General features: G+C 48.9%; 1 protein-coding gene across 1 annotated transcript in view; it reads right to left on the reverse strand.

The window, feature by feature from the left end:
* Positions 1 to 225: 225 nt before the first annotated feature.
* tmem114 (transmembrane protein 114) overlaps positions 226 to 23,965 on the reverse strand; it is a gene marked incomplete at both ends in the record, with an annotated part of 34,520 nt that continues 10,780 nt past the window's right edge. Inside the window, one exon of the mRNA XM_081390485.1 lies at positions 226 to 455. Coding sequence (XP_081246611.1) covers positions 226 to 455 — 230 coding nt within the window. The remainder of the gene's footprint in view (positions 456 to 23,965) is intronic.

A 23,965-nucleotide genomic window follows, 5' to 3' on the forward strand; every position in this document is an offset into this window, starting at 1 on the left:
TTAAAGAGATGTAAAAACACATGTTGTCATAACTCATTGATCATATTATTTCTTGAAATGTATGAGATGGAACTATTAAAAATTTCCCTTTTCCCTTTAAAAAATATGAAAATGTAAACATCGATTTAATTTTCAGTGTTTATATGTCATTTTCATGCCTTTATGTGGTGCAGTTCTCTCCTGTCCTTAGAACAATCCTAATTCAGATCATGTCACATCAGATCATTATTCATCTTCTTCCTGATTGGTCAGCTGTCTCACTCTGGCTGAGGCAAGTAGAAATGCCATGGCAGTACAGAGTTCTCCAACAAAAGAAACAGAGGCCAGAACCAGAGACCAGCCAAAGTAAATCTCTATGCCCTCCAGGGTTTTTTGGCCAGAGATACCCACAGCCTCGTTGAAGGCGGCCGCTGAGTACGCCATGTAGACGCAGATTCCAGCCAATGAGAGCACAGCTGTAAGGAACAGAACAGGAGGACAGGTGCTTGTAAGACATTCTTAAGTGCTTGTAAACCGTAATCACTAAATTAATACATTGTACTGATAATAGACATTATTCACATCCCATTAAGGATGTTGTGCTTATTATTATTATTGTTGTTGTTATAGGCCTACTGTATTTCACAACCAGTCAAAAATGATATGCTAGATATTTTTATACAAAACTCATATTTTAATTTAACATTTTTGTAGATAGTCTAAAAGTTTCTGATGGTTTAAATAGTATTGCATCTAGTATTTTTTTTTTTTTACTTTAATATTCCTCTACAATGTGTAAAATGGTAAAAAATATATATATATATTATTAATAATAATAATAATAATAATACAAATAAAGCAGAAGGTCTTTCTATTGACAGGCAGTGGAATTTCTTTCTCATTGGAAACATATTTTGTAAATGAACCACCACATCTTCTGCTCCACCATCTATGGAGCAAATGATAGTCTAACACAACTCTGCACAATAGGGGGCATTGTAGCTGAAAGCAAGTCATTGATGCTGGTGCTCTTTTTACTTTAAAAAGCCCATGACTTTTGAGAACCTACATCCCTATCAGTTCCTGCTGGTAATTTAAAGAAGAGGCTCCAAGGAATTGAGTCATTTAATGGTTGTGATCTATAATCTGATGACATTTAGGGGCATATATACAATGATTCAATGTTTTGGTGTCAGTCTGATTAAGTACAGAGTTCATGTTGGGTTTAGTTGTTGCCATGGTGTCCACAATGCAACACAATTTCTTTTTACTGTCATACCGAGCAAGTCTTGAAACAGAAAGGCTTTTATCCTGAGAGGGATTTCAAGTGAACCTGTATTTTCTTACAAATTATGTGGGGAGGGATTTCATTAAGTTAAATGGGCCCAAAAAGAAATGTATTCCATTGTCAGTGCTCAAAGTTATATCATAAAAAGGACAGTGAAAAACATGGTGACCTGTACAAATAACTCAGGAAAAACTGGACCAACAAACACCAGGGCCCGTATTCATAAAGAATCTTAATGCAAAGAGTAGCTCCTAGTGACAAAATTCTAAGAAAATTCTTAGAAATGTGGGCGTTTACTCTTAAAATTAAAGAAAAAATCCTAGTAAAGAAAAATGTAATTCAGAAAGCATCTTAACCCTTAAAAGAGGTCTTAAGGTCAAAATTGTTGCACGGACGAGGACTTTTAAGAGGCTTAAGAGTTTCTTTAGCAGCGGAGAAAATGGCAGAAAGACGAAGAGGGAGAAGAAATGTGTTGCAGACAATGGATAACAGTGAGTTAATAAGACGCTATAGATTAGATCGTGCAGGGATCATGTTTGTGACTGATCTTATTAGAGACGCGCTAACATCTCCGACACAGCGCAGAAATGCCATAGCGCCAGGAATGAAAGTAATCACTACATTACGATATTTGGCAACTGGGAAAATTCCATGTTTGATACATTAAAACCAACATTCAAACCACCACTTAAATAGACATGCCAGCAATCAGTGTAATTGGAAAGCGTGGAACATTTTTTATCATTCTAAGCCAATCAAATACCTTATAGGAAATTAACAGCATGGTAAATAAAAAAAAAGGATTTATATACACATATATAGTGTGTGTGTGTGTGTGTGTGTGTGTGTGTGTGTGTGTGTGTGTGTGTGTGTGTGTGTGTGTGTGTGTGTGTGTGTGAGAGAATGATCAAATAGGAAATCACTTTTTTTTTTCCTTCTTGGACAACCAACCAATCACAGTCTTCAAAAGATTGTGTCATACATAGCAACGGGGTCAACCCCGCCTCCTTACTAAGATGAAAGTTTTTGTCTTTTCCTTACTCAGAGTTGCTCTCAGATCGGTCCCGAATCGCTTTTAAGCTAAGACTCCTACGTAAAAGTTTTTAAGCTAAATTAAGAGTTTTCTTAGAGGATTCTTAGAATCTTTATGAATACGGGCCCAGCATTTTAAACATAACATTGAGTAAAATCAGGTCTGTTGGGAGCATTACTAGAAGAGAGCACAAGTTTAACGCAACCATAGTTGATCCAAAGTGCTTTACAGTGCAATCAAGTAAATCAATAAAAATAAAATAAAGAGAAAAGCAGTAGAAAAAAGGAGATAAAATCAAGTATCAAAATCAATCAATGTATATACATACATAACATAGAACAGCAACTAATTTAAAATACATACACAACATCATGCTGAATTTTGAACCATCTGTAACCGAGACAGTGTAGTTTGAGGTAGGCCAACGTAAAGAGAGATACAGTAGTCCATTCGAGAGGAAATTAGTGCATGAATCACAATTTCAAGGTCTTTACTTGAAAAATATTTTTTTCACTTTTGCTATAGATCGGAGTAGAAAAAAGCTACTCTTTACAACTGCATTTACATGCTTGTCAAATTGGAGAAGAGGATCAAAACAGACTCCAAGATTTTTTGCCTGATTGTGTAGGTTGTTACTTAAAGGGTTAGTTCACCCAAAATTTTAAATTCTGTCAGTAATTACTCACCCTCATGTTGTTCCAACCCTGTAAGACTTTCGGTCATCTTCGGAACACAAATTAAGATATGTTTGATTAAATCTGAGAGCTGGACTTTTAAAATAGTCCAAGTGACTACAGTGGCTCAATCTTAAGCTTATCAAGTGACGAGAATACTTTTTGTGCGCAAAAACAAACAAAAAAAATGACTTTATTCAACTATTCATTTTCTTCTATGGGGGCCTCTGGTGAGTTCACGTAGTGTAACAGCGCAGTGCTTCTGTGTTTTACGTCAGCACGTAGGCTCACTATTGGTCGACGCTGGTCATGTGTGTGATGCGTGTGACGTACAACACAGAAGTGCTGCGCTGTTACACTACGTGAACTCACTCAGCAGCAGGTTTTATCTTCATTCAGTTGCAGTGAGTTATTTGTCATCCAGGTCTTGACTTCATCAAGGCATGTGAAGAGATTATGAAAATGAAAAGTCATTTCCTGGTTTGACTGGAAGATATAGTTAGAGGTTGTCAGCGTAACAGTAAAAATGTATGTTATATTTCTTGAATATTGCGCCAAAAGGTAACATGTAGAGGGAAAACAAAAGAGGCCCAAGAATGGATCCCTGTGGAACACCACAATGGATCGGCACAGAGGGTGAAGTGAATGACCCGATATTTACAGAGAAGGTCCTTCCCTTTAAATATGAGGCGAACCACTGTAAAGCAAGGCCCTTGACTCCAACAACACACTCGAGTCACTTATGATCAATAGTGTCAAAGTCAGCACTCAAATCTAAAAGTATCAGGATAACAGAAGACCCAGAATCAAAGGACAACAGAATGTCATTTGTAACCTTCAGCAGTGTTGACTCAGTGCTATGGAGCACTCTAAAACCAGATTGAAATGGGTCTAGAATATTAAAAGTAAGCAGGTATGAGGTAAACTGTAAACTGTAACTGCAGCTTTTTCCAAAATCTTTTAAATGAATGGAAGTTTAGAGATAGGTTGGTAGTTGTTATGCATGGTGTGGTCAAGGTGAGGTCCTTTCAATAGGGGCTGTACAATAGCATGTTTAAAACTTTCTGGGAAAAAAAACATTTATTAAAGAGCTATTTATTATAGCTAAGAGGATGGGGCAGATTGTGTCCTCTCTAAACCTCTCTAAACAGACGACCAGGCAATACATCTGATTGACAGAATGTGAATTTTATCTGAGAAATTATTTTAAGTAATTGAGATGAAGACACTGGTTGACAGTTTGTAAAGCTACTGGATGTAAGGACCAATTTAGAGGGATCTATGTAAAGAGAGAAAGATGTGATCTAATATCCTGTTTTTTCTGAACCTCAAAGGGTAGGACTCTGTACTGATACTTCGAACCCTCAAACACAACACGTAGGATGGCCTGTGGTGCGGAAGGTTAGAGATCTGAAGTACATGTCGTTCAGGTCAAACGCTGCAGACCAAGCTTGGGGGCGGGGCATTATGAAAAATGCCTCTCTGTGTTAGCCACTTGGACGGAGGCTTTCATGAAAGGGCCCATTTCAAGTGACACAGGTCCAAGATGGTCACGACCCACAACATACTAGGTACCATGAAGAACGAGTTTATAAAAACTGGCCTTCATATCGTCTGGAGGGAGCGGCTATATCTCGTCCTTCGCCAGTAGGACAGCGACATGCGCACCCAAGACAGGAGCACTGCTCAACACAAGGTGTGATAAATATCACTGAGCTTCAGGAGCATATCTGCTCAACACCTGAGTGTGATGACTATCACTGAACTTGAGTGGGCTGAGCGATAATGAATCACATAGCCAAGTCTGATGGTCACAGTCTGGTCCGGACCGGTTGGGAAGCTTTTTCTGCTTCTACGAACCAGGCCCATGCCCAGAAGACCACAGATGTACCCGAGGTGGGGCAGCGAAGTGGAGGACAGGGATGTGAGTGTGCAGTGCAACACTTACCTGTCTCCACTGGGCGGCAGGGGATGCGTGAGAAGGCGGATGACCGGGTCCTCGAACCACACCAAGCTGCCGGCTGGCGACCAAGAGGGGGCTGAGGGGTGCAAGGCTATGCAGGGTCACACACTGCCAGACTGGCCCTTTTGGGACCCAGGAAAAGGGAAGTTTGCTCTTTTTCTGAGAATGTGGGTACTGCTGGCCCCGCTTTTACGGGAGCCAGCAGCGGAACATACACACACATAACCAAAAAAGCTCCAACCAGCCCTCCACCAGCTGGAGGGAGTGGATCGGTGGCCACTCCAAGAGCAATTTCCCCATCCCTGGGTGGCCCGTCCAGGTTCAACGTTTCCGCTGTCGCTTACCACCTGGATGCCGGATGGCCTCCGTCTGCCTCTGGGCGCCAGAGAGCTGTTGGGCGATATTCTCCACTGTGTTGCCAAATTACCCAACCTGTGAAATGGGAGAGTCCAGGAATCTAACCTTGTCTGCTTCTCTCATAGCAGCCAGGTTGAGCCAGAGATGGCGCTCCTGGACCATAAGGGTGGACCTCGCTGTACCAATCGCGCGAGCTGCAACCTTCGTGCCCTGGAGGGCGAGGTCGGTTTTTAGTGCGGAGCTCACCCATGAGCTCAAGAGACTCAATTTCAACACCGAGATAATCATATTCCCACAATGGCAACATGAGTCATCCATGAGAGCTGCCTCAGCGTGCTGTAAGCCCAAACACGTGATACAGCTCTCGTGACCGTCAGAGGGGGACAGAGCCCTACCGCACCCAGAAATCCACGGATGGAATGGCATCTTGAGAAAGACGCACTCTCACCCGTGTTGCTCTTTTAGGAAATGGGACCGTCACCAGTGCCGGAGCACACAGGGAATGACCACGGCAACACTGAGTCAGCGAACTTAAAAAAGCACTCACTTCTCGCCCTCTAACCAACCGTCAAACACACAAACAAATAGAAATTTGATGATGTTAATACAGCAGTTGAGAGCTTGAGAAGCTCACGATCACCGCTGCACTCGCGCTGTAGAAACAACAACACTGTGAGGTCTTCCCGTAAGAACACAGACACACTCGCTTGTTGTGTAAACAATGGTACTCTTCAGAGACATCCGACTGGCTCCGAGCCGAAAGGCAACTGGTGTGTGCGTCCACTTCCGTGTTTATACCCGCGCTGCAGGGTGGAGCGTGTAATCACGCACGCCAATGTTGAATTGGCTTGATTAAATAGTAGTACGAAGAAGACAGGCTCCCTAAGTGTGATCCCCATCAGGGACGTCACTAGGATTGGAAGACGGGGGGCTTAGCCCCCAGGGTATTTGTATCTTGCGTTTATAGAAAATCTTACAGTGAATTTGAGTAAAAAACAACTATATTATGTTTAGCTGTATTTGTCTCTTCAACCCCGTTACCATCTTCAACCCTGTTACCCTAGTCTCACCCCGTCACACCTACATTTTTATTAATTATTTTTTTAAGTTTATGAATAAGTAATTTAATGTTTGTTGAACTTAGTCAGAAATGTTCAGCGCAATCATAAGAATACTGATTTTAGTTCAAATTCTGAAGTTAAGCCACATCTTTGATCAAAAATGATAGGGTTGCTGTTAGGGGTGTAACGGTACACAAAAATCACGGTTCGGTACGTACCTCGGTTTTAAAGTCACGGTTCGGTTTATTTTCGGTACATTAAGGGAAAGAAATGCAAACATTAAACTGCAGGTTGTTTATTACTATAATTTTTTTTTACAAGTTGTTTACACTTTTTTAAACACTTTTTAATAAAATAGATATAAAATAAAAAAAGAATAAGAAATAATATACTGCTGCAAAGTTCTCCACTAAATAAAATACTCTATCAAATACTCTATCAAACCAATATCGCATAATAAAATATAATGAAAAATATAAATAAATAACTATGATTACAGTGCAGGAACAGAAAATAGCCCTATATTAAAATAATATTAAACAAATATATTAATGTATTATTATTTTTCAATAATCAATCAACATAATCAATTTAAGATTTTTTTTTTCACTTTTTTAATAATTATCAAAATAAAATATAGTCCAAAGCTATTATTATCAGAGCATGTGATCAGAGCAGGTCATTTTACCATTGTTGCCAGCATGACTATACCAGCTGCTCAGCAAACAGAAGTCTAGTTACTACTGAGAAATTTCACCTTATTTGAGCGGACTTTGCTTTTCCAGTGCGTGATCGGTACATGATTGAAGTGTTTGGGCCGTTAACGACAGAGCAGAACGCGCAGCGCAAACACGGACTCGAACATTGAGCAGAGAGCGCAGCGGGTCGTCGACACACACACACACACACACACACACACCCACCCACCCACACCCACACCACGGAACGGAGAGTGCGGCAGCGCACACGAAGCGGAAAAGCTTTTTTTCGCCCTGCAGTCTATTTCATTGGTTTAGGTTACAGTGACGACGGGTAAAACACTGGTAAAACGTACTCGGTTACTAACGTAACCTCGGTTCTCTCTAGAAGAGGGAACGAGTACTGCGTTTTTATCAAAACGCTACAGGAAAAGTCTCTTTTCATGAAATACTGAAGCAAAAAATTATCCTTAATTTTCATACATGTAAAGCGCGTTGCAGCAGTAGTCAGCCGTGGCGAGACGGCTTGCTCGCTCATTGGCTGCTCTGCGGCAACTGCATAAGCCTATCGAGCGAGGCCTGAGGTGACGTCAGGCCAATGAGGGCGCTTCGCGCCCTCCTAGCCATTTCCCACCGAGACGGGTGTGGCTAACCTCTATAAAAGGAGCTCGAAAAGGCTGATTCACTTGATTTTCATCGCCGAAGCGAACCAGAGTGAACCGTACGCACGGCAGAGAACGCAGTACTCGTTCCCTCTTCTAGAGAGAACCGAGGTTATGTTAGTAACCGAGTACGTTCTCTTACGAGAGTGCTCTCGTACTGCGTTTTTATCAAAACGCTACGGGAACCCCTTGTAAAACGCCGTGCGTGCTGGGATAAAAAAACACCGATCACTGGAAGCTAAGCCAGATGTACAGTGCATAATCACCAGATAGACTCACAAAGAATCCGGGAATAAGGGATGGGGGACCTTAATTCCCTAAACTGTAACGTCCGCAGACGTAAACATGACCTCACAGAGAGAGTCTAGAGACAAGAGGGGATTCCCTCCATCCTTATATGGTCGCGCCAGTAGACGCGAATATGACATCACATAGGCAGGGTGGGGAACCTGAACTGAAAGTGGGAAATGTGGGTCTTACACAATTCTGCCCATAAGACAGTCGGTAGCGCGTTGCGCATGCGATTTCAGTGTTCTAGTTAGACAGCTGAATCGACTACACCGATAGTAGCTTAGCCTGCAAGGAACTGCTAGCTGCATCAGGACTGGAAACCATGCTTGGTTCCTCCAGAACGGTGCTACAAGCAGCACTGGGCATTCTGTTTCCCTGACCCGCTCTAACACCTGTGGCAGGAGGGAGACGGGGGGGAAAGCGTATAGCGGGCAGCGCGGCCACATCTGGGACAGCGCGCTGTCGTTCTTGGAAAAGAACACGGGGCAATGAGCGTTTTCGCGGGACGCGAATAGGTCCACCTCCGCTCTGCCGAATCTCTCCCACAGCAGCCGGACTGTTTGTGGGTGTAGAGACCATTCGCCCAGGGGAATGTTGTTCCTGGACAGTCTGTCTGGGCCCACATTCTGGAGCCCAGGCACATGCACTGCCCTCAGCGAGCGCAAATTGTGCTGAGCCCATATTAGGAGGCGTTTCGCCAGCCTGTACAGGGATGTGGATTTCAGACCGCCCTGGCGATTTATATAGGACACCACGGCCGTGTTGTCCGAACGGACTACGACGTGTTGGTCCTTGATATGGGGACAAAAACGCGTCAGCGCGTTGTGCACTGCCAGCATTTCCAGGCAGTTGATGTGTTGTTGCTTTTCTCGTTCCGACCACAGGCCGAAGAACGGTCTGCCCTCGAGCAGCGCTCCCCATCCCGAGGTGGATGCGTCTGTCGACACCATCCTCACTCTCGAGGAAGTCCCCAGGCTTACACCTGATTGGTACCAGCCTTCCGCCAACCAAGGTATCAGTGCTGTCACACAGCTTTGATTGACCTTGAGGCGTAACCGGCCGGACACCCACGCTCCGCGCGGTACTCGCGCTTTCAACCAGAACTGCAGCGGGCGCATGCGGAGCAAGCCCAGCTGGAGAACTGATGATGCTGAGGCCATGAGACCCAGCATCCTTTGAAACTTCCTGAGCGGGGTGAAAGCGCCGCGGCGGAAAAACTTCGCCGCGCGCTGAATGTGCAGCACGCGCTGTGGCGACAGCCGCGCCGTCATAGACTGCGAGTCAAGAACAATACCCAGAAACGAAATCGTTTGACTGGGGTTCAGTGAACTCTTCGCCCAATTGACCGTGATACCAAGATTCTCGAGGTGATCGAGTAAAATGGTTCTGTGCTCCAAGAGCTGAGATCGTGATTGAGCTAGGATCAACCAGTCGTCCAAATAGTTCAGCACTCGCATGCCTCTGAGTCTGAGGGGAGCGAGCGCTGCGTCCATGCATTTCGTAAATGTACGAGGTGCCAGGGACAAGCCGAAGGGCAGGACTGTATACTGGTATGTCTGACCCTCGAAGGCGAATCTCAAGTATCGCCTGTGATGTGACGCTATCTGTATTTGAAAATACGCGTCCTTCAGATCTATCGACATGAACCAGTCTTCTCGGCGAACATGCGCGAGAATTTTGCTGGTCTTGAGCATTTTGAAACTGCGTTTCACTAATACTCTGTTTAGCCGTCTTAGATCCAGAATGGGTCTGATACCGCCGTCCTTTTTGGGGACTAGAAAGTATCTGCTGTATAGTCCCCCTTCGCTTTGAGCTCGGGGAACACGCTCTATCGCCCCTTTGCTTATCAGTTTTGATATTTCGGCGCGAAGTAGGTGTGCTACTTCTGAAACCACCGTAGTTTGGACGCGCGCTGTGAAGCGGGGAGGGCGTCGACAAAACTGTAGCGAGAAGCCTCTCTTTATAATGCCTAGCACCCAGTTCGAAACCCCTGGAAGCACTGCCCATGCTTCTGCATGGCTGGCTAAGGGCTGGATGCGAAGCGTGCTCTGTTCGCCGTGTGACAGAGGCGCTTCGGGGCGCACTAACGTAGGCATTATGCCTGTGGCATTCGAGGCGGGGGGCGCGCTTATTACAGCGGGCAGAGCGCTCGTCCTCGACCTTACTACAGCGCTTGACTGAGTGAGGGAGGGCTGAGCGGGTCCCGTGGGACTCATGTTTGCGAGTAGATGTGGGCGGGAAGCGGGCACATTCACTGCTTTGGGCGCGCTGTCTGACTGAGCAGAGCGAGCGCGCACAGGTCTCGTTTTTACAGAGAGCCTGTGGTCTGTGAGACATAGTGTTTGTGCGGGCACTTTCACTATGTTGGAAGCGCAATCGACCTGAGTCGATTTTATGTGCGCGAGCCCTAAGTGTAGGGCTGTGCTTGTGTGTAGAGATGGGCACTGAGGAGTGGGCATCGACACTACACTTATAGCACCATCGGCCATGGCCGGGACACCAGAAAATACACTCTTTTCGGGATATATCTGGGTAGCCGTAAAAACGGCTTTTGTGTGCAGGCAAGCGGGCGGCTGAGCGGGCTTGCATCTTGCAGAAAACGCTGGAACAGTCGCAAGTCTTGGGACTGAAACAGTGGCGCGCTTGGGTGAGAGACCGGCCGCAGCGGGACTCACACACCTGCGCTTTCCTAGGCGTGCTAGGACTTCTTCGGGGCTTCCGGCTTCACCACAATCCTCGATCGCGGCCCGCGCGGAGCGGGGCGTTGGCTGGTAGAGCGAGAGCGGGGCCTGGAGCTGCGCTGCTGCCGCTGCTGTGAGGATGCGGCCGAAGGCGGGGGCTGAGGCTGAGAGCTCCGCGGAGTCTGTTTTCCACGACTCGCTGCAGAACCGGAGCACTTCGGGAGGAAGTGCTTGAAGGCTTGAGACGCTTTCTGGGCTTCAGTTAATCTCTCCACGAACTCGGAGAGAGAAGAACCGAAAAGGCCAGCGGAAGACAGCGGGGCGTCGAGAAACGCGTTGCGCTCGGAATCAGCCATCTCCGTGAGCGTCAGCCATAGATGCCTCTCAGCAACAGTGGCGGAAGCCATACACTTTCCCATGGCTTGTGCAGCAGACTTGGTAGCGTGGAGTGTTAGATCTGAAGCGCTCCTCAAATCCGCGATGCAGATAGCCTCAGGTCCCATCTCGTCCAACTTACGGAGGAGATCACCCTGAAATATCTGCAGTGTAGCCATGGTGTGTAGCGCTGACGCGGCCTGCCCAGCGGCGGAGAAAATTCGCGCGAGCAGCGTGGACGTCATGCGGCAGGCTTTTGAAGGCAACACCGGTTTAGTCCGCCGTCCAGCAGAGGGCGGGCAAAGGTGGGTTGCTATCGCCTGTTCCACCGGCGGAAGTGAAAGGTAGCCTCGGTCTTTCGCATTATCCAAGGAGGAAAATGCTGGTGACACAGACGAGCGCGTTCGCGCAGAGAAGGGCGCATTCCAGGCCTTCGCAACTTCTTCATGCAGCTCAGGAAGAAAAGGAGCGGGCTTTGAATCCGGAGAAGTGCGCTCACCAGGGAGGAAGCTACCATCCAGCCGGGTGCGAGAGGGGAGCTCCGGTGCAGACCACTCGAGGCCGAGACTCGCCGCGGCCAGCGCGAGTACTCGCATGAGCTCTCTCTCGATGTTGGCTCTCGTAGTGGGCTTGCGGGCAGCAGGCGCGAGATCCTCGGAGCTCGCCCAGTCCTCGCTGCCTGAAGCTAGCAGAGAGCAGGAATCCTTTTCCCCCGACGCGGCCTTGGAACCGACTTCCTCTGATGAAGCGGCGGCAGACTGCGGGCGCTGAGCATCAGGAAGTGATTCGGGAGAAGCCGGTGAAGCAGGCGGGCGAACCGGCGAGCTTAGTCGGGCTGGAGCGGGTTTCGGGACCCGCTGCGAGCGGCGCTTCTTACGGCGCGGCAGCGCGGCGGGGAATGCAGGCTCTGAAAAGAATGCCAGGCGAGTCCGCAGAGTCACCATCGGCAAAAGCTCGCAGTGAGGGCAGCCGCCGTCAGCGAGCGCGAGCGCTGCATGGTCCTCACCCAGACAGGAGACGCAGACGACATGGCGGTCTCCCTCGGTGAGTGGGGCTCGGCACGAGCCGCATGAAGGCATCTTTAAAAAGACTCAGCTCTTTTAGGGGGTGAGTGTCGCAAGGCGAACACACACACACACACACAAGAACAGTAAAAGGTAATGAAAGGATATGCGTCGGAAAGCGCAGCAGGTACGGCTGTAGAAGGCGGCGTTGGCCAGCGGATTCAAGTGGCTCGTCCCGCTGAAGTGCTTGCCTCAGACGACGCTTGCTTCCTCGTGATCCAGCGATGCGTGCGCTTCGCTGAAGAGATGAAAATCAAGTGAATCAGCCTTTTCGAGCTCCTTTTATAGAGGTTAGCCACACCCGTCTCGGCGGGAAATGGCAAGGAGGGCGCGAAGCGCCCTCATTGGCCTGACGTCACCTCAGGCCTCGCTCGATAGGCTTATGCAGTTGCCGCAGAGCAGCCAATGAGCGAGCAAGCCGTCTCGCCACAGCTGACTACTGCTGCAACGCGCTTTACATGTATAAAAATTAAGGATAATTTTTTGCTTCAGTATTTCGTGAAAAGAGACTTTTCCCGTAGCGTTTTGATAAAAACGCAGTACGAGAGGACTCTCGTAAGAGAACCAGAGAATGTCTAATAGGAAAAAACATTAGAATCAGGCAGCAGCAGGGCGGGATATGCGCTGAACGCGGAGACTTCCGCCACTTAATATGTTCGTGTGGAAACACGAAAATGTACCTATGTTCCGCACACAAACTATTGCATTCAGTCATTCGGTACACACGTGCACCGAACCGAAAGCCCTGTACCGAAACGCGTACGAATACACGTACCGTTACACCCCTAGTTGCTGTCACAAAAAGTACTCAAGATAGGCATAAATTTTTCTTTAGAAAAAAACAACTCACCTAATGCTGTAAACATACAGACAGCCCTATCAGCTGGTAGTATTATTTAAGGTTAAAAATAACTCAAATTAAATGTAATAAGTTTTTTTATTATAATAACAACAACTTTATTTAATGATATAAGTAAAAATATAATAAATATGTAACACATATTTAGCAAAATAGGCTAGTCTCTATAGCTTTTTTTTCTTGCCAACTACGTGCTATAGCCTATATTATGTTTATTAAATGGCTTTCCTGAGGTAAATGAGCTAGAGATGATCAGTTCACGTGCGCTAGGGATTTGTCACGTAACATTTACAAACGCCAAAACGGTATTTATTGTTTGAATTTCGTAATAAAATTGACAGAATCTGAGAGCTGAGATTCTTTTATATCATAAAGTAACCTGCTCTGTCTAGTCTGTCTGTCTCCGTGTCCTCTTTGCTTCGCGATTTTTCTGTGCGTGAGAAAATTGATGTGTGGCGTGAGAGCGTGTGCAAAGTGTCAATTGCGTGTCTCACGGTGAATGCGTGAGAGTTGGCAGCGTTACGACTCAAATTTGTACTTCTGTCCAACTTCCGACTTTTCGGCTATTTTTGTAGCTGGATATATATCATTTGTTGCGTCTAAATATGAATGAGGATACGGTTATTGATAAATCGAATTGTTATTGTTGTTCTTATTATCATTTAGGGGGGCTTAGGAACATTTTGGGGTAGCTTGATCAGCCCCCCTAAAATAGGCCTGACGTCCCTGATCCCCATTCAGTCGACGTCGACTGCGTCTGACGTTTTTTTTTTTTTTTTTTTTACGTCTGACGTTCGCGACTGAAATGGAACTGTGTTTAGTGTTTAGAGCAGTACAACAGGCGGAGTTGAATGTTTCAACCAGGTTATTATAAGGCCTATTTGTTTGATTCACTTGCATTGATATAGTCAGATATTTTCTTTCAGCTGCCTTCTGAAATTTCTATTTTTCTTCTCTATTCCTGCCATATGAATGCACTTAATTTCATATTTTTTTTTTCAAAATGATCTCTTAATTGAATTGAACCAGCTCTCTCGTGTTACATTTTCATGGGCAATCGCTTCAGAGCTAATCAAAAACTTAACCTGAGTTGACAAAGCTTTTTGCAATTTGAGTCAGTTCCAAAAGTCGATTGCACTCCAGGGGCCCAGTCACAGAGCTGCCCTCTGTTCCCCGTGTTCCCCTCCTACATGAACACATGCTTGGGTTTTTCAAAAATCTCTTTATTTACCTTGATGTGTCTGCAAAGTGGATTACACACACACACACCCACAAATACACACCCACAACTAGATTGTTGTATCTCAGATTTAATTGCCACCAGTGGACATTTAAGCTACATTGCTCATAAACTGTTGACTATCACTTGGATCAGCATACATGGTGGCGGCTAGTGATGTGACGTTTAGAACCGAGGCTTTGAAGCTTGTCAAAAAAGAAACACAAAACCAAAAAAGGTTTTTGCACAAAACCACGTGACTTTGTAGGCCAATCATTGTTAGCATCACACTGGTCCCCTCGAGAAAAACCTCATAGGATTTTCCCATAGGCTTTTGGATTATCGCTAAAAACAAGCTCTGATCAACAAACGTTTATTATACTTGCACGTTTTGTCCATCAAGACATGGGCGTCGGAACCATTGTAGCCTATATGGGTGGGACAGGACCCACCCACTTTTTAAGATCAATGATATTGGACCCACTCACTTTTACCGTCTCTAATTCAGCGCATTTGTCTGTTCGCTTTTCAGAGCGCCGTCAGTCAAATCCATTCCACTTGAGGAATTAAAATAACTATTTTTTTTAATTAAAATTAATAAATTAAACTCCATTTCCGCTGAATCGCTACATTATATTTCTAAACGAGCCGCAACTGACGAAAGTAACCGCCCGTTGTACCTTTCCAGTCAAATATTGCGTTGCAAACATCAATAACAGCTTTAAGTTGTCATTGCTGGAAGATGACCGTATTAGGGGGATAATCCACGGACAGCTGTGCTTTTAATGCACGACGTGGAGGCAACCGCCTGACGTTTAGTGGAGTTTAGTTTACTTGTTTAATTAAAAGGCACCAGAATGAAATGGTATTTACTCCAGTAACATTTTTCTGGGGGAGGACCATAGACTGTAAAAAAATAGGTGTCAGTGTTCGTTTTCTGTGTCTGTGTCAGACGTGGCTGCACTGTCTTCATCTGTTGTGTAAGAAGACTCTGGCTCACCAGTGTTCTGGGGAGAGTGGTTCCAGGTTCGACGGTCTGGGCTTGGAGTTCTGGACGGCGGATGATGCTGGTTCCCGAATCTTTCTGAGCTCTCGGTCCGACGCGTTGGATGAGCACCGTCACAGTCGTGCTGCCACCTGCTGTCTGGCTCTGAGCAGTGTTCAGAGAAGGAGTAGATTGTGTGTGTTTTTACAGTCTTTTCATCTATAGCCCTTTGCTTGGTGTAAGCCTTGTGGACTAAGTCTCTGAGTTTTCGAGTGGACATTGTTCGTGGGCAGACAAGCACGTCAAGATGTCCCCTCACGCTGCTATGTAGATTCCGCAGAAACAAAGTTCTAAAGTTCACATCTTCTTCCATATCTGGGGTGTCGGTTGCTCCGAAAAAGGTTTGTCGGAGTCGGCCATAATAGGAGTTTGGGTGTTCAAGTCGGGCCTGTTTCACGTCGAGGGCATTGATAAACCCTTGGTCAGATTCTGGGTCAGAGAATTCATGGATCAAAGCTTGTCGCAGTTGCTTGTAATCTGCCTTGACAGGGTTTGGTTGGCGATCAAGGAACTTACGCACATCTCTATTTGCAGTTATTCGTAGCAGATACAATGCATCCCAAGCGGTCACGTTGGCGACAGTTTGCAAGTGAAAATCAATGTCTTGTAAGTAAGCAAAAATGTCATGGTTTCCTGCAGGAGCTGGGTTGAACGTAGGAATGTTGCGGGCTAGCTTGTCAAGGCTTTTGGGAGGAGAGCTGTTGCTGGGGGCCCAATCCGTCTGGAGAGGAGTCTGACCCTTTACAGCTCCGCCCCCTTCAGCTTTTGGTGTTTGGCTGACCGGGAGAAACTCTGTGATGCGTGTTTCTCCGTTCCAGACACTCTGCAATCTGTAAGCATGTTTTAGTTCTGCATGAACAGTGTCAAGTTCATCTTGGAGCTCGTGTCTCTGCTGAGTGAGCTGATGGATTTTAGTCTCTGCTCTCTCAAGGAGAGCTTCAGCCTGTTGGAGCCTTTCGTTGAGTTCTTTTCTGGTTTTTCTCTCCAACTGTTCTCTTTGGTCTGTGTGTCGATGAAGATCATCTAGGGCATTTTGAAGTCTTTCAACTTCCTGTTGCAGCGTCGTGTCCGTCTCGTCCTCTTCCTCGGTCAGGAAGAGTAGCTGGTCTAGACGGCTTTGTGTGTGTGCCAGGTCCTCCAGGGCCTCTGTGGCCTGGAGCTGTAGTGCGGCTGTCTTTTGCTGCAGGTCGGCGTTGGTCCTTTCGCTGGCCCGGGCCTTGATGACGAGGTTGAGTGCGAGTTCTCCGAAGGATCGTAGGTCTCAAACTGGTCCAGGTACTGTGGGTCAGCGGCGTCCTGGGGCAGAACCATTGCTGTCATTTCTCGCAGCCATGTTTCGAGAGTGTGCCAGCGGACTGGGTGACTGGATGAGCTCGACATCTTTGCTTACTGTGGTGAGAGAAGCACAGCACACACAAAAAGAGACAAAATGCAAGTTTGTTTTAGGGTCAAATGAGCTATACTCGTACGGGCTAGGCCGTTTATGAGAATTTCGGGGCTAACTGATGCCGACAGTTAGCGGAGCCAATTTCGTGGGTATGGATAAACCCACAATAGAGATTTTGACAGGCGGTAGCCTGGGGGTCGTCTAATGACGCCGGCTTTGATCGTTACTCTATTCACTTTCCTGGGGTCTCTCTTAGGTTCTGTCTGTCAGTGAAATGAGAGAAACAAATCACAACAGAAATGGAGAAAAATTAAAATAAAAACAAAGTTGAAGGTAGGGAAGATCAAAGGGAAACACAACACAAGGAAGTGAATTGGTCTGCAATGAAATGTCACAAGCAATAACACGGGGAGTGTTATAAAACAAAAATAAAGAGACCTAAGCCTATAAACACTGACTGAGTCCTGCCAATAGATACACAATAAGGGATTAAGATGTTAGACTCAATGTAAATTAAGGCTTTCTGGTTTCATCAAATTGAGTACATATGTATGCAGGAGTCCGAGGCAAAGGCTTTACTAAAATAGTGATACAACAAAAGGGAAATTATGATAACTGATGGTGATTTATCAGAATAACCTACCCCCCCCCCCCCCCCCCTTTGGAGAAAAGAGGGAAGAGAAAAAAAGAGAAAATTATCAATGAAAGAAAATGTGAATAACAACACAGGCTTGAGACGCAGGCAGAGGGATAGGCCCCGGCAGTGGGTTTGTGCCACTAGGGTGAGGGCCATATGTCTTCTCAGTGGTCTTCCCTGGCTGATTAGACACAATTTTGAATTAAAATTCAAACTAGTTTGAATTGGAATTCAACTAAGCATGCAAGGGGAGGTTCAAAATAATAAAAATAAGGAAGGAAAGAAAATTAGAATGATGACAGTGATGTATCAATACTAAAATTAATTAAACTGAAATTCAGAATGACTTCCTATAATCCCTACAATAACACTGAAGTTATTAGTATTGATTATAAAAATAATCAAACGAAAAGGGTAGCAATGAGACACTTCAATTGCAGACTGGGGGTTAAACAGATATTGATAAGTCGACCCAAGATGGCCACACGGTTGCGTGCTTCTTCCTAGGTGGACCTATCAATGAACTGAGTGAATCAAATCTAAGTTTTTAATTTGAAAAGTTTTCTTTTTTTCCGAACTTAACTTAAAGTGTGACAGTCAAAAACAGAAAAAGGAATTGTCTAACTCCAAATAATATCAGCATAAGCTAAGCTTGAATGCAGTTAAGTATTTGAGAGAGAAAATGAATGCAGAGAGAAAAAGAAATTGAAAGCAGGTATTATCTTATAACGCCACGAGATGGCGTAGTTGCGCTCGCGCAGGCTGACGTCAGTGGGAGGCGACACTCACGCAGGATGACGTCGGTGGGGCGCGCGTGATTTGAGAACTGCCACACACCTAGAGGCTGCCCTCTAGTGTCGGTGACGTGATTCAGCAATTTAGACAGCAGATTTTTTTTTATCTGTGGAAATCACGAGTATTTCGCGCTCTGTTGCATGCGGAAAATTACACGAGTTTTATAACATGTGACTAACAGGAATTACACATCTATTTAATTACACATTATATATTAAACGGTTTAAATAAAACAGGCATTAAAACTTCCGTTTTTAATTAATCGAGCTGTGAGTAAACCGGCATTAGACTTCGGTTTACTTACACATTATACATGAAACGGTTTGAATAAACAGGGATTATCGTCTCGGTTACTGATGTAACCCTCGTTCCCTGAAGGAGGGAACGGGAGACGTAACGTCGACGTGACGACGTAATTGGGATCACTTCAGGGAGCCCTATCAACTTCGAGTGTCTACAGAACGAGCCAATGAACGTTGGCGTGCGTGAATCGCGTCACGCGCCCCGCCCCGCCGCGCGGGTATAAACAGGAAGCGGGCGCACGCACACATTGTTTTTCGCTGAGGAGCCGAGATTTGTGACGGCCATGCAGCGATGGTCAGCAACGGTGGCGACGGGACGTTACGTCTCCCGTTCCCTCCTTCAGGGAACGAGGGTTACATCAGTAACCGAGACGTTCCCTTTCAGTCGCTCACGTTCGACGTAACGTCGACGTGACGACGTAATTGGGATCCCATGGAAAACGCCACGGTTGCTGCCACATCCAGCGCCCTACGCAAGACTCTCAGACCCCCAACTGCTGGGGCGGAAGATCTGCGTAGAGGGAGTTCAACTGCTATTCCATTATACCCCACACAGCGGAACTCTTGGATAACACTGGGAAAGCGTACCTCTCCAGGGGAAAGAACGCTGCGGAGCCACATCCTGCCCGAAGGGAGGTAACATGTGGAGAATACACATATGGACTGGCCGAAGGGGCAGTGCGACATATGGAATGTCACTGGGGTGGCTCCACCCGAAGGGGGAGACACACCGGACAGTGACGGCAGAGCAGACTCTGCCAAGGGAAGACACGGGCTCACCGCAGGGAACTGGTCGTGGAAGAATACACATATGGGATCGCCGCAGGGATCACCACATATGGAACCCAGCCTAGCACAAGTTACACAAGCATACGAGCACTAGGCCTGGCGTCGGACGCTCCGCAACGTCCGACTGCCGAAGGGGTGCGGAGGAACTCACAGGGTTCGCCAATGGGGAACTCGACTGGAGTAAAAAGCGCACGTATCCGTTCCTAGGAAGGGAGTGGCGCAGCAAGCCGACACTAGAGCGGGAACTTCGGTGTTACCGGCTAGTAGAAGCGAGCACACAGGAAGAAACCGGCTCAACACGTAAGCTATAAAACCTAGCGAACGTGTTAGGTGTCGCCCAGCCCGCAGCTCTACAGATGTCTGTCAGCGAGGCGCCGTGAGCCAGCGCCCAGGAAGAAGCGACACTCCTAGTGGAGTGGGCTTTCAACCCAGGCGGGCAGGGAACGCCTTGGGCTTCGTAAGCCAAGGCGATGGCATCCACTATCCAGTGGGCCATCCTCTGCTTGGAGACAGCCTTCCCTTTCTGCTGGCCTCCGTAACAGACGAAGAGCTGATCTGAGGTCCTGAGGCTTTGCGTTCTGTCCACGTACAGACGCAGAGCGCGAACGGGACAGAGAAAAGCCAGGGCTGGGTCTGCCTCCTCCGAAGGCAGCGCTTGCAGGTTCACTACCTGGTCCCGGAAGGGAGTGGTAGGAACCTTGGGCACGTATCCGGGCCGGGGTCTCAGGATGACGTGAGAGTTATCCGGGCCGAATTCTAGGCACGATTCGTTGACCGAAAATGCATGCAGGTCCCCTACCCTCTTGATAGAGGCCAATGCAACCAGGAGTACTGTCTTACAGGACAGAATTTTTAATTCTGCTGATTGCAGAGGCTCAAAGGGTGGTCTCTGAAGTGCCGAAAGGACCAGAGACAAGTCCCAAGAGGGTATAGAGAGTGGGCGAGGAGGATTCAGTCTCCTCGCTCCCCTCAGGAACCTGACGATCAGGTCATGCTTTCCTAAAGACTTACCATCAACAGCATCGTGATGTGCAGCAATAGCGGCAACATACACTTTAAGGGTGGAGGGAGACAGCCTTCGCTCCAACCCTTCTTGCAGGAAGGAAAGCACGGCTCTGATCGAACAAGATCGGGGGTTCTCCTCGTGAGAGGAGCACCAGTCAACGAACAGGTTCCACTTCAACGCATAGAGGCGCTCATAGAGGGGGCTCTAGCGGAAGTGATGGTGTCAACTACCGCAGGGGGTAGGTCACCTAGAACCTCCGCGGCCCGTCCAGGGACCAGACATGGAGTTTCCAGAGGTCTGGACGCGGGTGCCATAAGGTGCCCCATCTCTGAGAGAGCAGGTCTTCTCTCAGAGGAATGGGCCAGGGAGGGGCTGTCGCGAGGAGCACTAGTTCCGGGAACCAGGTCCGGTTGGGCCAATACGGCGCAACTAACAAGACCTGCTCCTCGTCCTCCCTGACTTTGCACAAGGTCTGTGCAAGAAGGCTCACTGGGGGAAACGCATACTTGCGTAGGTCCCGGGGCCAGCTGTGTGCCAGAGCATCCGTGCCGAGGGTCCCCTTGGTCAGAGAATAGAACAACTGGCAATGAGACGTGTCCGGGGCGGCAAACAGATCTACCTGTGCGGTCCCGAAGCGCCCGAAAATCAGCTGGACCACCTGGGGATGGAGTCGCCATTCTCCCAGTAGCACCTGCTGCCGTGAGAGCTCGTCGGCTGCACGGTTGAGCAGGCCCGGAATGTAAACGGCACGAAGCGACCTCAGATGCTTCTGACTCCAGAGGAGGAGATGGCGGGCGAGTTGTGACATGCGGCGGGAACGTAGACCACCTTGGCGGTTGATGTACGCAACGGTCGCAGTGCTGTCCGTACGGACCAGTACGTGCTTGCCTAGAAGCAGCGTTTTGAAACGGCTCAGTGCAAGACGTACTGCTAACAACTCGAGGCAGTTGATGTGCCAATGCAGTTGAGGCCCCGTCCACAGGCCTGAAGCTGCATGCCCGTTGTACGTGGCCCCCCAGCCGGTGGTAGAGGCATCCGTGGAGACCACAGAGTGCCTGGACACTTGTTCCAGGGGAACACCTGCCCGCAGGAACGAAGGGTCCGACCACAAGCTGAGAGTTTGGCGACAGTGCGGGGTCACTTGGACCCGGCACGAGCCGCTCTGCCACGCCCATCTCGGGACTCGATCGTGGAGCCAGTGTTGGAGCGGCCTCATATGAAGCAATCCGAGCGGCGTAACCGCGGCTGCAGATGCCATATGCCCCAGGAGCCTCTGAAACAGTTTCAGTGGTGCCGCTGTTCTGCGTCTGAGCGTGCTCACGCAGTTCAACACTGACTGGACACGGGCCTCGGTGAGGCGCGCTGTCATGCTGATCGAGTCCAACTCCATACCGAGAAAAGAGATCCTCTGCCCGGGGGTGAGTTTGCTCTTTTCCCAGTTGACCCGAAGCCCTAGGTGGCTGAGGTGACTGAGCACCATGTCCCTGTGTTCGCACAACTGCTCTCTCGACTGGGCCAGAATAAGCCAGTCGTCGAGGTAGTTGAGGATGCGAACACCACGCTCGCACATGGGAGCAATGGCCGCCTCTGCGACTTTCGTGAAGACGCGGGGCGACAGGGCCAGCCCGAAGGGTAAGACCTTGTACTGATATGCCCGTCCCTCGAACGCAAAGCGGAGAAACGGTCTGTGTCGAGGGAGAATCGAGACATGAAAGTACGCGTCCTTCAGGTCGATCGCTGCAAACCAATCTTGGGGACGGATGCATTTAAAAATGCGTTTCTGCGTAAGCATCTTGAACGGTAGCCTGTGAAGGGACCGGTTCAGGACGCGCAGGTCCAAGATTGGTCGTAACCCACCACCTTTCTTGGGTACAATGAAGTACGGGCTGTAGAAGCCGGTCTTCATATCGGCTGGAGGGACCGGCTCGATCGCGTCCTTCGCCAGTAGGACTGCAATCTCTGCCCTGAGCACCGGGGCATTGTCCGCCAGAACACGGGTGAACAGAATGCCCCTGAAAGCAGGGGGGCGCCGGGCGAACTGAATCGCATAGCCGAGTCTGACGGTACGGATGAGCCAGCGAGACGGGCTGGGAAGCGTTAACCAGGCTCCCAGAGACCGAGCAAGCGGGACTAACAGCACCACAGACGTACCCGGGGTGGGGCAGCGCGGCGGAATGCAGGGACCCGACTCGGACGGCACAGCGGCCCGAAGTGGGGTCTGAGTGTGTGGTGCAACACATACCTGCTTCCGTCGAGGGGCAGAGCGGGTGTGCGGAGGCGTCAGTGCGTCCAGGACACAGCCACTGCTGCCTGCTGGCGATGAAAGAGGGTCTGGGGAGTGACAAGGCATGGCGGCGTCGTCGACTGCCAAGCGCGCCCTCTTGGGGCCCAGAGGTTTCAGAAATTGCTCTTTTTTTGAAAATGTGGGTACCACTGACCCGTGGGTCAGTGGCGGAACAAAAAGAAAAGGAAACAAAAGATTCTCCGCCCGGCCCTCCACCGGGGGAAGGAGTGGCGCCTTCGCCATCTCCTGAAGAGCAACTTGATCCACCTCCGGGCCGCCCGTCTCAGGGTCGTTTGAACCGTCGCTTGCCTCCTGGTTTGGCAGCGGCCTGGACGGGCGGGGTCCGCTTCCTACGGCTTGCTCCGCGCTGAGGCCTGGATGGTTGCTGCTGCTGCTGGGGCTTAGCGGGAGCGGAGGACGCCGCAGAAGGCCAACCTCGGCGACGAGCAGACGGAGGGTCTGCGGCCGGCGGACGGGTGGGAGCAGCAGCGGTCCGCCGGGGCAGGATGTGCCGGATGGCCTCCGTCTGCTTCTGTGCGGCCGAGAACTGTTGGGCAAAGCTCTCGACCGCGTCGCCGAACAACCCAACCTGGGAAAGAGGGGCATCCAGGAACCGATATTTATCGGTGTCCCTCATATCCGCCAGGTTGAGCCAAAGGTGGCGCTCCTGGACCACCAAGGTGGACATCGCCTGACCAACTGAACGTGCGGTTTCCTTCGTCGCCCGGAGGGCGAGGTCGGTTGCCACACGGAGCTCCCGGAGGAGCTCTGGGTCAGAACCACCCTCGTTCATGTCCATGAGCGCCTGGGCCTGGTGGACCTGCAAGAGCGCCATGGCATGGAGGGCGGAAGCAGCCTGTCCACAGGCCTTGTAAGCCTTCGCCGTTAGACCGGACGAAAACTTACAGGCCTTGGACGGGAGGAGTGGATTACCCCGCCAAGAGGAAGCGGACGCCGGACACAGCTGCATCGCGACGGCCCGCTCCACTGGGGGGATATCCACATACCCCTTAGCTGCCCCGCCGTCGAGGGTGGCGAGGGGTGAGGAGCCACTAGAACGGCTTCGGGCACTATACGGTGCCTTCCACGTCCTAGAAAGCTCCTCATGCACTTCCGGAAAGAAAGGTACCGGGGCGGCGCACTGAGAACCAGCACGGCCCGCCCCGAGAAACCAATCGTCCAACCGAGAAGGTTCGGGACGTGGTGGAGGATTCCACGCAAGCCCAACCTTCTCGGCGGCCCGGGAAAGCATAGCAGTCCATTCTGGATCTGGCTCGGACAACGCTACACACCCCGAGGGGGGCAACGCAGCCGAGTCGTCATTTCCAGAGGACAGCTCCCCCTCCGATGCTGCGATCGACATCTGATCGTCAGCTGGAGCCCCAAAGGAAACGGTTGGCCGTTCCGGAGAAGGACCAAGACGTTCACTAAGGGGCCCCAATGGCGACAGCGCTTGTGAGGCGTGAGGGGCCCGCGGAGGATGACTCGACGGGGAAGCCCTCACGGTAATCCTCAG

Source organism: Scardinius erythrophthalmus, assembly GCF_964197995.2.
Source record: "Scardinius erythrophthalmus genome assembly, chromosome: 1".
Classification (NCBI taxonomy): domain Eukaryota; kingdom Metazoa; phylum Chordata; class Actinopteri; order Cypriniformes; family Leuciscidae; genus Scardinius; species Scardinius erythrophthalmus.